Source organism: Seriola dumerili, unplaced genomic scaffold, assembly GCF_002260705.1.
Source record: "Seriola dumerili isolate Sdu_G_001 unplaced genomic scaffold, Sdu_1.0 BDQW01000110.1, whole genome shotgun sequence".
Taxonomy (NCBI): domain Eukaryota; kingdom Metazoa; phylum Chordata; class Actinopteri; order Carangiformes; family Carangidae; genus Seriola; species Seriola dumerili.
The window spans coordinates 6,683,091-6,696,237 of NW_019174365.1; the positions used below are offsets into that span (position 1 = coordinate 6,683,091).

At 40.3% G+C, this 13,147-nt stretch overlaps 1 protein-coding gene across 1 annotated transcript; it reads left to right on the plus strand.

Moving 5' to 3' along the window:
- Nucleotides 1–261: 261 nt before the first annotated feature.
- On the plus strand, nt 262–3,736 carry fam8a1 (family with sequence similarity 8 member A1). Its single transcript, XM_022747525.1, has 5 exons — nt 262–750; nt 1,093–1,213; nt 1,515–1,638; nt 2,359–2,498; nt 2,799–3,736. Exons 1-5 carry the CDS (start codon nt 345–347, stop codon nt 2,941–2,943), a joined length of 936 nt encoding a protein of 311 aa, XP_022603246.1. The 5' UTR covers nt 262–344; the 3' UTR covers nt 2,944–3,736.
- Nucleotides 3,737–13,147: the final 9,411 nt, after the last annotated feature.

A 13,147-nucleotide genomic window follows, 5' to 3' on the forward strand; every position in this document is an offset into this window, starting at 1 on the left:
ATGGCTTATACCATTAACGACAGAAGGGGGGTTGTTGTTCGCATTTTCACGACATGATCGTGTTTTACTGATTTTTGCAGCATAGATCAAGTAGGTATTGCATTTGCAAGTGACATATAATTGTTTAATTTGAATTACCGAAATATTATTGAATGACATCAATCTGGAAAGCAACGTGTGACGTAAAGCGGTTCAGGAAATCCCTGTATTTACAAACATACTTACCTTAGCCTGTACCTAACAGGGAGCTAAGGACCGGAGGGAAGGAAGGATTACCTGCGGGGGAGAAGACGTTGAAAAAGACTTTCATGTCACATTACATTAACCTGTGAAGTGGGTCAGACATGTTTGCGAGCGACAACCGCTGTGACGGTCCCGAAGCAGGCGCAAAGCAGCCTGAAGCTACTGTTACAACGGAATACTGCGCAAAGTTGCAGCAGTGGATGTGGCAGTATTACTGGGGGTATGCCAACTGGCAGAGCTGGGTGGCCCTGTCAGCCTTGCCCTTTCCTCCGCCGTGCAGTTTCCCTCCGCCGGGGACAAGTGCACAGACACCGGCTACACCTGCGTCGACCTCCGGCGGTGGACAGCAGGCAGTTGACACGCGAAGCTGGTACAGCTACCCTTATCCCCTCAGTTTCCCCGCATCCTCCACTCGTCCGGGTGGTGCCCAGACCGAGCTGAACTCAGCCGCGACCCCAGCCCCGGCTACTGCTGCCCAGCAGCAGAATGGGAATCCACCTCAGGCAGGTAAGTTAATGCTGCGTTTGACAGTGAGCTGCTCTAGTCGTCAACGGCCTAGTTTATTCAAAATGCTGTTCAGCCTCCAGTAATGTGTGCTCTATTTTGAATAAGCTAGGTCATGAGTCCGTTGGCAAGCAGGGTTAAGTATATGGTCCTGTGGAAACAAGCTTATATGCTTAGTCTGTCAAAGGTTTCTCTGAGTCCTCTGAGAACCTTTGGTAACTTTCAGTAGAGCAACTGGTCAGTGATTCATGATTATTTATTTGGGTTTATAAATTAGGCTAATGCAGAATATGTCCCATTAGGAAAAAAAAAACATTTTCAGTATACTTTCCATTTGCTTCACAGGAAGAGAGTACACCATCCCCTCTCCTCTCCAGAGGTTCCTGGCAGAGACAGTGGACTTCTTTATCCTGTTTTGTGTGAAGGCCACCATTGTGCTGTGGATCATGCATCTGAGTGGGATGAAGTGAGTAAAGCTTTAGAGAGAAACTGAACTTTTGAACTAAAAGGATAAACAAATGAAGACAAGGAAAAGAGTCTAAAAAAATCTAATCAACCATTTCAGTCTGTCAGTAAACACTGAACTATGTAAACACAGTGTTTTAGTTTTTCTCAGGCTCAGCTGACAGTGGTGTAACTGTGGGTCAGTTATTCAAAACAGACAGTTTGCATGACCGAACGATATTTCTTCATTGCTTTTATGACAAGTTGCTTCAACATTGCTCGGATCCATCCTCACACAGGTGTACTCGCTCTCCTCTTTAAAGGGACATTGCCAAATTCATTACGCACTTCATTGTGGAGGAGATAGATGAGAACACGTCCATGGAGGACCTGCAGAAGATGATGGCTGTAGCTCTGGTCTACAGGGTGCTAGTGTGTGTCTATGAGGTGGGTCACATTTCACACTGCCTTGATAATGGCAGGGTATATATTTTGATAAATACGAATATATTGCCAAGACATAATTTCACATTGATCCACATACAACATATAGTAACATCTTTTAAGTCTACAGGGAGGGGATGTGACTGCTGAAAAAAATCTGGGAGTAACACTTGAATACTACTTTTATTTGAGTATTGCATGGAGGTTTTTCCCAGGTGAGGAAGACACAATGTTTATTTGTAATGCTAAGCAAAATGCTAGGGACATCCAAATTCATTATATATATATATATGTGTATATATATATATATATATATATATATATATACATATATATATAACATTTCCCATTTTGTCCATTCACATTCATTTCAAGCTGCCTCATTACCACATGCTCTTGTTTAATGAAGAAGAGTCGTGCAGAGTCAGAGTTCCTCTACAACACAACATTGTTTCCCAGGACAGTGATGCAACGTTGCATTCATAGTTGCCTGAGATGAAGTCATGCATCAGGTCTCTTGTTTGACTTCTGCATCAGTGGCTTGTTTTCCCAGGTGGGAACCAGCGCTGGGACATTGGGGCACCTCTGTGCAGACTAATGCCATCTGGCATATTTCCTCCCATGCCCACCCATTTTAACTCTGTTGTATAATCCATTTTTCTAACACTGTCAGGAGTCTACCTGGTTGTTGTTTGACTTTTTTTTTTAATATTGTCCAATCAGATAATCTGTATTTGGGGTGCTGGTGGTGCCACTCCAGGGAAGTTCCTGCTTGGCTTGCGGGTGGTGACATGTGACACATCCACTCTGGTCCGACCCAACCGAGTCTTTGTGGTCCCAGCGTCTAATGTTTCGCTCTCTGCGTGAGTCATCACATACTTTTTGCTTGGGTAGAAGAAACATCATATTGATTTTAATAGCACATAAGTGTGCTGTGTTTAGGTAAATGTCCTGTGAGCAGAACATTTAGAGGAATGCACTTTACTTCAAAACATTGTAAAATATTTTGATTTGGTCTAGATTTAAAATGAGCATTTGATTGTCCAAGTTAGAATCTGTGGTGGTGTCATGTCTCTAGTAGTGTCTAATACATGTAGAGCATCTTATGTGGGGCTTCTCTAACCTTGTGTTTTGTCTTGTCTCCTTCATCTTGGTTGTCACAGCTCCACAGTGCGGGCGCTGAATAAGAACTTCTCCATTGCCTTCCTCTTTCCTGTCTTCATCACTCTCCTCTTCTTCCAACACAACAGGACTGTGTATGATATTGTGGCAGGGACCATAGTTGTCCAACGAAGAGGGGGCAGATAGCCTCTCCTCCAGCAGTGGACTCTCTTACACTTGGTAATGACAAAGTGTGGCAGGCCCTTGTGTGCTGCGTATCCTAAAAATGACATGTAAATCAGTCATAAATGACAAGAACAACAACAAAAGAGTGATGCATTTCCACACTAGGATCAACTTGAACTTGAATTGCACTCAAATGGGATGCATAGTTTTAGGCCTGGTATGTTGAAAAAAACAGCTTTACATCTTTTGGTGTAAGGTATTAATTTTTACCAGTGAATCAACCAATAAGCTGAGGAAACCCTTTAAAGTATTGTGATTTTTGATGATTGCAATGTAAGTTTAGCTGAAAAGGGTGCTGTCTAATGTTTCCAGGATGTCCTGAAACTTCTCCTCATATGATGTGAATCTTAATATATTTGTGATGTCATATTAAATTGTTTATTTATTTTTATGAATCTAAAGCTCCTATGTGTAGGAATAGAAAACTTTGGCGGCTGTACTAAAAAAAAAGACCCCAAGATGCCTACCAATTTTCACAGTGATTGTCTTACTTTTCTACAAAGAGAAACTTTTGATGCCATCAGAATAATTTGACACATGCCATATACACATAGCATTACTACACATAGGGGCTTTAAAGTAAGATTAAACATGATTAAGTTCTATATTTTTCTGATCTTATACACATTATTCTTTTCTTCAGAATAATAAAGGTGTATCAGATGTTTGGTTTGCTCATGAGTTTTGTATTATATAGTGATTATCCATATAATCACTCATACTGAAAATACCAGGATTATTTGTATGAATTTTTTGTGCCTATGGATATTTTGATGAAGTTTTTTTTTTTTGGTATCTTTCTGCTGTGGTGAAATGTAACAATAACTATTTTCACTGGGTGTATCAGGTTCAAACACAGGAGACTGCGATTGTGTATTTTTCCTCATCTTTTCTGTTTCATGTTTTCTAATTGTAAATCTTGTGACTCAGGGCAGCTGTTTAGCAGAACCACTGTTTGTCTCAATGGCATTATTGAATACCACAACTCATGTTAGATTTCTACTTCCAGTATGCATAATGTTTTTTAATAATGTAAAACATTATGCATACTGGAAGTAGAAATCTAACATGAGTCTTCTCGTACTAAAGATTATTTAGGACTCAGGGGTTGCCCACCAGCACCTTGTTACATTTGGCATGAACAGATGACCATTGAATGTTGTGGCAAACCAGTAACCACATTGGCTTTAGTCATTACACTGATTTGGATTATCTTCATTAATTTTTGCTTTTTTACACTCACTATCTCATTTTTGATTAAAAAAAAAATGCTAATGAAACAACTAGCTGCTGATCTGGGATTTAAACGACACTGATTCCCCCTGAGGAGGTCGCCATGTAGTTAAATGAAATGTGCCATGTGAGATTATCCTGTTAGATACTCTCTTAAAAAATATTTTTCCCTTCACTTAAGGAAAAACTGATTTGGTGTCCTTGATTGGTCCAAAGGGGTGCTGCATCATTGATGGTGGGGAACATGTCTCTTAACAGCCTTGTTCTGTACAGCTCGCAGGGGGAAGCAGGGGGCTGCAGCTGTGCAGAGAGAAAATGTGGAAGATGTTTTAATGTCATATAGAATTTAAAAAGATGGGCCAGATGAGACCAAAAAGTTTCACTTTTCAGTGTAATCCGAATGCAGTATCCCATAAGTACTGAGTGAGTTCATGATGTAAAAGGGAAAGTTCCTTTATGAACTGTAGGACAGAGTTGAGACAGTCGCTAATATGCTGATTTAGCAAAAGGAGTAGGCTAAACATAATTGACAGGGGATTTTCAGAATACATTAAGAAATCAATTTTCTTTGTCTCATGCCTGAGAACGTGGGTGATTCGGCTATTGTATAGTCAAAATACAGAATTAAAGGGATTAGTTTGTACTTAAAGACCTGTAAAGTTAATCACACGCCCTGATACAGCAGACACATGGGATGCATCTTAATGCCAATATTTGGCTTTCAACCTGAAGGCATCTTCAAAGTGAAGTACGAACCAACTTCCAATTAAGAACTATGATAAAACTTTACTGTCAACTGTCAAACTAACCAAACTCCATTATCAAGAGGTTTGCCATTAAATCTAGAGTAGAAATAATGTTGACCGATTTCATAGTTAGTGTGTCTGTGTAAACTCTCCTAATTCACTTTTGCTTTTTCCCTGTTAAAAGTAAAGATAGTTTCATACAGATGTCATCATCTGTGCCAAGTGACATCTTTCAATTGTTCTCCTTATGTGCTACAACACCTGTTGCCACATGGGGGCGACATTAGACAGCACAGATCGATACATGTGTCCTAGATACAATAGGAGGAAACAGACTGTAGTAAGTGGATGTTGTCACATAATCTTTATGGAATGGTAAAAAGCACTGCTTGTTTTCACTAGTGACAAAATGTTTATAATAATTCAAGGCGTGTAAAAGTACACGCTGACTTGCAAAACTATTTTATGGTTATCTGTTCATGTTTGTGTGGAAGTGAATTGAAGTAAATACCAAATAGACCCAATATAAAGTTATGAGATCAAACTAAACACAAAATGCCTCACCTTAATAGACTTTAGCAACCTTTTTTTTACGTTTGGTTCTTTTTTTTAAAACTTATTTTAAGCCATCAAATCTCTATTTCTCTGTAACATTAAATATTTATCAGTGAATCAGCATCAAAGTGAAAAAAAACCAACATATCCTCAGTTATTATTATTTAGATAGAGTTAAACACTCAACAACTCTAATCTGCTCCATCAGGACCGTGTAGGAGGCAGTTTTGTGTTGGGACCAAACAACCCACCAACTGTCATCATATTCTGGCAACGATGTTGAAGAATCATTTTTTTGTACACAGATATATGTGAGATCAGATTTTTCCTAGAGATCAGAGGAAAATAAATACAAAAATCTCTTGAATTAACCCAAAATGGTTTACCTTTGGCAGAAAATCGTGTGTTCATATAGAATCCTATCACTTATAGTATAGAAACAGATTGCGAAAACAAGTTTTGTGCTAATGCTACAGTGTCATGGGAGATCACTGCAGCGAGCACCGTGGTCCTGTTTGTGAACATTCACTTTCACAGGATAGGGCCACACAATAACACCTGGGGCGCCCCACCAGTCAGTCATAACTGAACAAACCTTTTGGATGAGAAAAACAAACATCTTCAAAAAATGTACAAAAAGTCCAGTTATCTTTGCTTTAGCAACTCTAGATATCATACTACTGGTAAAATAGCTCTTACTCTGACTAATGACCGTTGTGTCTGATGAAATGTCTAAGATATTTAATAAGATTACCTAAATGTCAAGCCACTTGTGTTAACCAGAGACAGTTTATTTGGGTGACATGAACTCATGCATAACTACACTCATTTTCTCATTTCCAGTGCCAAATTGCTGCAAAGTTGAATTTTTATGAGCCGTGTTCATGTAAGATTAGCCAGGGGCATATTTTGTCTTATGGTCCCGGTAGAAGACACAACGTTCGTTCGGCTCTCCTCAGAATGGTGGGTTTTTAAATAGCAACCATTAATCCTTATGAATTAGTAATCATCAGCAGTCTCTTGCCAACTTTCTCACTCCAACATGCACACAAGTGAAACAAAAAACACAAATCAAATCCACCATTCAAGACTTTTTTTTTTTTTTTTTTACTCGCTCTAGCTCTTTTAGTTTCTTTCTGTTGTGCACTGTTTGCACGCCATGTTGCTGACATGGCGGCTGAGGTTTACCACATTTTCTTCATCTGTGCGCTTCTGTCGTCTCTCTCCTTTTTTTCTAATTACTTCCAAGCTTTGGCCTTCAAGGATCAATAGATCAGTCTGTAGCTTGCACTTGCACCTACACGTGGTCTATAGTGCATGTGTGGAGTGTTAGAACATATGTAAATGCGGTGTCTGAATTATAAATGTGCAACATCTTCCATAAATTTTGAGCTTGTAGAACTTAGATATGAGTAAAAAAAAAAAAAAAAAAACTCCTTATGGCTGTGAGGCAGTGAGAAAATTAGCTTTCTGTTGTATAATCTCTGTGCCTGGAAAAAACTATCCAAACATTTTGTCAGCCATTGTGCATGATTTTAAAAGTTCATCACAGCATTTTGTCCTTCAGTAGCAAGTTTTTGTGCTGAGAGTCATGAGTTGTTCTCTGTGCCAGGGAGCTGAGAGAGGCTTAGCAATAATTACGCCTCAAGTGGCTCTAATACAAATTTCACAGGGAGACAGAGTGGGGAGAGAAAGCAACAGAAAGTGTGAGACACAGAAAGGGATTAAGAGAGAGACAAAAGCCCAAGAGGAAGGAAAGGATTGGAAAAGGGAGTTCAAAATGAGAAAAAGAGGGAGAGTGCAAAAAATGGGAAGAGCAGTGGAGGAAAAAAGGGAGGACGAGAAAAAGAATGAGAGAGAGAGGGAGAGAGTGTGAGAGGCTGAGGGACACCGTGCTTGAAAATTCTCTCTGATCTTCGAGCCGTGGGACCAGAGGCGATGGAATACCCCGCAGAACTCTATTAAAATTCAACCAGCCTCAATAAGGCGCTCAGTTATTATACAAGAAATGCCCCGCACAGCTCAGCTTTCTCTGTTTGCTCTCTGTCGCACACACACAGTATACATGAGCATGCACGCAAAAGACAAACAGACGCATACGAGTAAATCCACAGACACACACACACACACACACACACACATGCATAACCAAAGTTGTCTTCACTGGAAGACACTTGAGGATAGGTGACAATGCCTTTGAACTTCACTTAGTGCAGCATATATATACACAACTTCAGCAGAGACAACTTCATCAGAAGTGGAGCTTTGAAGGTAAGCTGTCACAAAACTGTATAACATATGTGTTGACGGTGTATTTGCTGCTTTATACCTCGTCTTTGAACACTTCAGGTGTCCGCTTTAATAGTTAGTGTTTCTCAGTGGATTTGCATCAACAGCCTGAACAGACTTGTGATTGTGAAGTTGGAACCAACTTCAGGGAGTGGTGTAATGTTATACTTCACTGAAAACATCGGAAATGCAAATCATTGACAGTTTAGGTGCAGAGGCCCACACCAGCCAGCAAACAAACGGACACCAAAACAAGCTTACATATTCAAATGCAGGCTTGATTTGTATTAAGATTAAAGCTGCATTAACTGATGTCCTGGCCACCTGAGTGCCGTAGAAACAAGCCGTAAACACAACTGACATATTGTCCCCTTGTAAATTGTTATCATGAATGTGATAGCAAAAAACGTGTTACCTAAGTACACGTCCAGCAGACACAAAGCAACATTATCATTTATCTGGAGACGTGTCACTGGCCAATTTACAAATCTAAATCCTGAGGGAATAATCTGGTTCTTTAGTTCCTTCTTTTTATGCTCCATTTTGCACACTGCCCACTGAACAAGGCTGCTTCAGTGATGACGTCTTTACCAATTACATTCATTACAACAACTTAGTCCATCTTTACCTGGGGAGTGACGTGTCAGTAAGTTCAGAAAAGTTCAGTAAACTTCATCTGGTGCAGTAAGTCAGTCGAAAGTAATTGAAATTTGGAAAATTTTTGTTGTTAGTTAATGGCGGCAGTTATCTCTCTCTCTCCTCTCCACACGCATGCGCGCACACACACACACACACACACACACTGTGACTCACCTTTTATAATTCTGCTACAACTGGACTTTCCATCTGACTCAGTAGGCTGATATTTGATGGGTATTTTTATAGAAGGAAACTCCACCCTCAGATACCTCACAGAAACTCACTCCAGGCCTTTGAATGCTCTCCAACAGGTCTTTGTTCGAGTGTGTGTATTTGTGAGGCAAAGCTTAGCGGCAGCAGGCTACGCTGCAGGACCATGCACTCTCTGACAGACAGACAGACAGACAGACAGACAGACAGACAGACAGACAGACAGACAGACAGACAGACCGGGTAGTGAGAGAGAATGAGTAAAGACAAGGGGGGAATGATTCTGGAGAGTTGGAAGGAAAATAAGGAAAAATTGCATGTGCATGCATTCATATACGGAGGATTTATGTCAGAATGTAATAGACGGAGAGGAAGGAGTCAAGGGAAAGTAACAGAGCGTGAAGTAATAGAGCACCTGAAACAGGACTAATGGGAGTATGAGCAAATGTTAGAAGACAAATTCAACCTCCTAAGTGAAGTGAATACAACATCACATTCCATTAACAAGACAGTTGAGTCTGTGTTTAGATTAAACCAGACATTTTCTGTATTACCCAGTAGAGGGAGTTCCCTTTGAATTCACTGTCTGTCTGCTCACTCCCCAGAGCAGCCTCTTCATTGGTTCTCAATAGCCTCCGTGTCGGAGGTGGCTCAGCCAATCAGCAAGCTTCTGGGCCACAAACATCTGAAGTAGTAATAATGTGGAATGTGCTGGCTCGGCATGAGCTGTCAACTAGAGCATGTAGTACTATACTATATGCGGATGGAGGGAGGAGACGAGTGGAGAGGAGGAGGAAGCAGCGAGCACTCGATGACAGAGCAGTAGTCTTATTGTGCGGTGTGTTAATGTGTGTGTGTTTGTGTACAAAGCAGAACTGTCAGCTGTTCTGCATTGCCTAACATCCACAAAGGCGCCCCACCCTCTGCCTCACCCTCTTGCGAGTTCACACACACACACACACACACACACACTCGCACATAATTTTCTCACATGTACACTCTTGCACAACTTTAGCACACACAGAGAAGTGAAGAATTATACAAAAAACACTTTACCACTACACTTCAGATACACATTAACAGTTACTCCCATATCAGCGCAGTGAAGCAGCAGGAGCACACATGCTATTTTAATAAAGAGTGTTTGAAGAGTTCATCATTTATATGTCCAAGCAGACATTCCTTAAGGGCTTTTAGTGTGTGTGTGTGTGTGCGTGTGCGTGTGCGTGAGTGATTTATATCAACATACTGAACATACAGTACAGTAGAGACGTGCATTTAATCCCTCAGCAGACTGTGCCTCTACAGAGCGTTTGTGTCCTCTGTGAAGCTGTGTTGATTCATGGCAGCAGGTTATGTGTTTGACACAGAAGTTTCAGGCTACTGGCCGTTAGTGACCCAGGATTAGTGCCTGTTCAGTGGGGCCTCACCACCTGGTTCCCCCCTGGTGGAGGTATGTACTGTATGCCAAGAGTCCCACTGACCCTCAGTTCTAAAATAAAAAATCCTCGAGTAGCTGTTTGTGTATGTCTGTAGACAGGTAGTATTTATCCATATGATTGTGTGTGTGTGTGTGTGTGTGTGTGTGTGTTGTATAAATATTGTATATGTATGAAAAGTAATGCCACACATGCCAGTCTTAAAGTTAAGCATGAACTGTAGTCACCTTGTTCCTCTGCCAATGACCCAATATTTTATTGGTTGGTTAGTTTTTTTCATTCATAAAGCAATGTACAGATATAACTCTACTCGAAATATCCGCAAAGCAAAAACACATTCAAAACCACAGTACATCTTTCAGCTGCAGTTGATTACATTCACTGGTGAGATGTCTGAACAAACGATAGTCGATATATTTTTATAACCGTGCGCTGCTTATCTCAGTTTCACTGCAGCAAGAATGTCCGACCTGCCCTCCTCACACATTTAATAAAAGTAATGCACAGTATGTACAGTAATCATGTATTGTGTGTTTCAATCACTGCATGCGTGGAAAGGGAATCTGAGAAATCCCAGCCCAGATGGCGGAGTAACAATCTGATGGATCATAATCTGGCCTGCTGACTGACAGCATGTGTTAATGCAGGGTCAGCTACTGGAGGTCTGCTATTAATAGAATGGCAAGCACACTCACAAAACAAAGGCACACACACAGGCATAACACACGCATGCGTGACTGCGGAAAGATACAACATGCTACTGTATAATTCAATTGCTTTCACTAAGTAGTAATGGTAGTAACCTAAATATTAAGATAGTTAATTAACCAGGCAGTCTTGTTGATACCAAAGTCCCTTATTAAGAGAAATCTGTGCACTGTAGAGACAAGCACAGTCCAGACAGAGAATGTGCATACATAAAACTGGTAATGTAGTATTAATGGAAATTAGATTTATACATGCAGGTTATCAAGGGTTTACAGGGAGCTGCTTCAGTTCTGCCATTAGAAGCCAGTGTGTGTCAGAACATTTCCATGTAAATTTACTCTGCTCTTTATCAGTGCTAGCTGGTTTGCTCACCCCTACCTTATTTTCCATCTCTTTCCTACCAAGCACCTCTTCCCTAGCTACCGGTGCTAAGCAAATAAATATTGTCTACACAGAAAGTGGACTTCACAATCTAAAAATGAGTCCATCATTTCCTAATCAGCTGCTTTATAAAGAGGATGTTAAATATCTATTAACATGTTTGAATATGTTGTGAAATGGGTTTCGGTCCCAGTTGTGCACACGTAATGACTTTGCCAAGTTTAGATTACAGCGCCAAAGATATTAATGAGAACTGGGAAACCCCTCATTTTCCACTGTAAATGAGTCATGTAGCGTGCCTCAGTACACACACACACACACACACACACACACACACACACACACACATACACAGGATTGTGTCTCCATGAATACATTCATTTCCTGGAGACTTACTCAGACCTTAACCATAACTACTACTTGCCTAACCCCGATCCTTTCCCTGACCTTAAAACATGTCTTCACCTTAAAATGTTATAGTTTATACACACACACACACACACACACACCCACACACACACACACACACACACACACACACACACACACACACACAGAGTCACAGTCACACATGACTCAAATACACATGCTATCTAAGGGAGTGTGTGTAAGCTCGTTATAGCATTTTGTACTGCCTTCAGCTTTATATTAAATAAAGCCTGCTGAGGGTATTTAAGCCAACTACTGGTCCATGGTCAAGGGTGAGGTGTGTAATGCTATTCGTCTACTTTAAAGAATCTGCATAATTGAAAATCCAGAGAACTGAGAAATTAAAGCAGTAGTGATCTATAAATAGAGACTAACAGTTGTTTGAGTAGGTAGAAGAGAGCAGACTGAAAAGACTTACAATAAAAATAGCTAACTTTTATTTAAATCCTTCTGAATTTTTCCTTCTGTTCAGCCTCATATCTTTTCATGATTAATCTTTATATGAAGATCAATCTACAGAAGTGAGATATGCATTTCAATTAATTCAGTAGCCTTATTTGAAGGCTTTATCTATATTTTACTACATTAATCCATTAATTTAAAGCTGAAATGAAAAAAAAAAGTTGTACACAATGACATGCTTTTGATGTAGACAACACACCTTTCAGCTGATGTGAACATGAGGAGGTTGGAAGGTTGCCAACAATCACACGCATCAAATGCAAAAAAAAAAGAAGCAGATTATGTGACAGAAGAGAAGACGGTTAAGATGTATATACCTATGTATGAAAATAATTACCTACAAAATGTAGCCACAGGCTACTGAGAGAGAGCGTGTCACATTGCTCTGACTCTTGGGAAATCGTTACCGTGCCAGAAGTAAGTTGGAACATTTTCCCACATTTACTGTAACACATAAACCCACATTCCCCCATACAAAGATAGAACATAAGCACACATAATCACATGCAAAACATCAAGGTTCACTGTCATCCGGCATAAACAAACAGTCAGAGCCCACGCAGCAACTTGATACTGTGACGCTCCCTCATTTAGAGAGCTTCTCTCCACTTATGATAATGCCTAGACATGCACAGAGAGAGACTGTGATAAAGATTAATTGATGAGTGTTGCAGAGTTTGTACAAGGACAATATTTTCAGGCCTCTTGTGGCCCGGCGTCTAAGGGAAGCTGTCTGTTGACAACTACTTTATTGATTCAAGTTTTTAAAAGGCTTTTGAAATCGAGCGTTAAGACGATGTGGCCTGGCGGGTACTCACGTCCAATCGCACTGGAAGAGCGTAGCAGTCAGATAACTTTGGTGGCAGAAAGAAAGGGTGAATGAGATTACAGATACAGACGCGGTGGCTTAAGTGTTATTATTGAATTAAACCACTAACTGCAAGGTTCTGAAGTGAATGTACTCCCAAAAGAGGAAAGTAGGGAGAACAAAAGCATTTTAACCTGTACTGACTACAATGAAATGAAAAAGGAGATACTATAGGCTACATGTAAATTAGTCAGCTTTAGAAGTGC

Coding starts and splice junctions, on each gene's coding strand:
- fam8a1 (XM_022747525.1), top strand. CDS start 345: ATGTTTGCGAGCGACAACCGCTGTGACGGTCCCGAAGCAGGCGCAAAG. Junction 751..1,092: donor TGGGAATCCACCTCAGGCAG/GTAAGTTAATGC, acceptor TTTGCTTCACAG/GAAGAGAGTACACCATCCCC. Junction 1,214..1,514: donor ATGCATCTGAGTGGGATGAA/GTGAGTAAAGCT, acceptor TCCTCTTTAAAG/GGACATTGCCAAATTCATTA.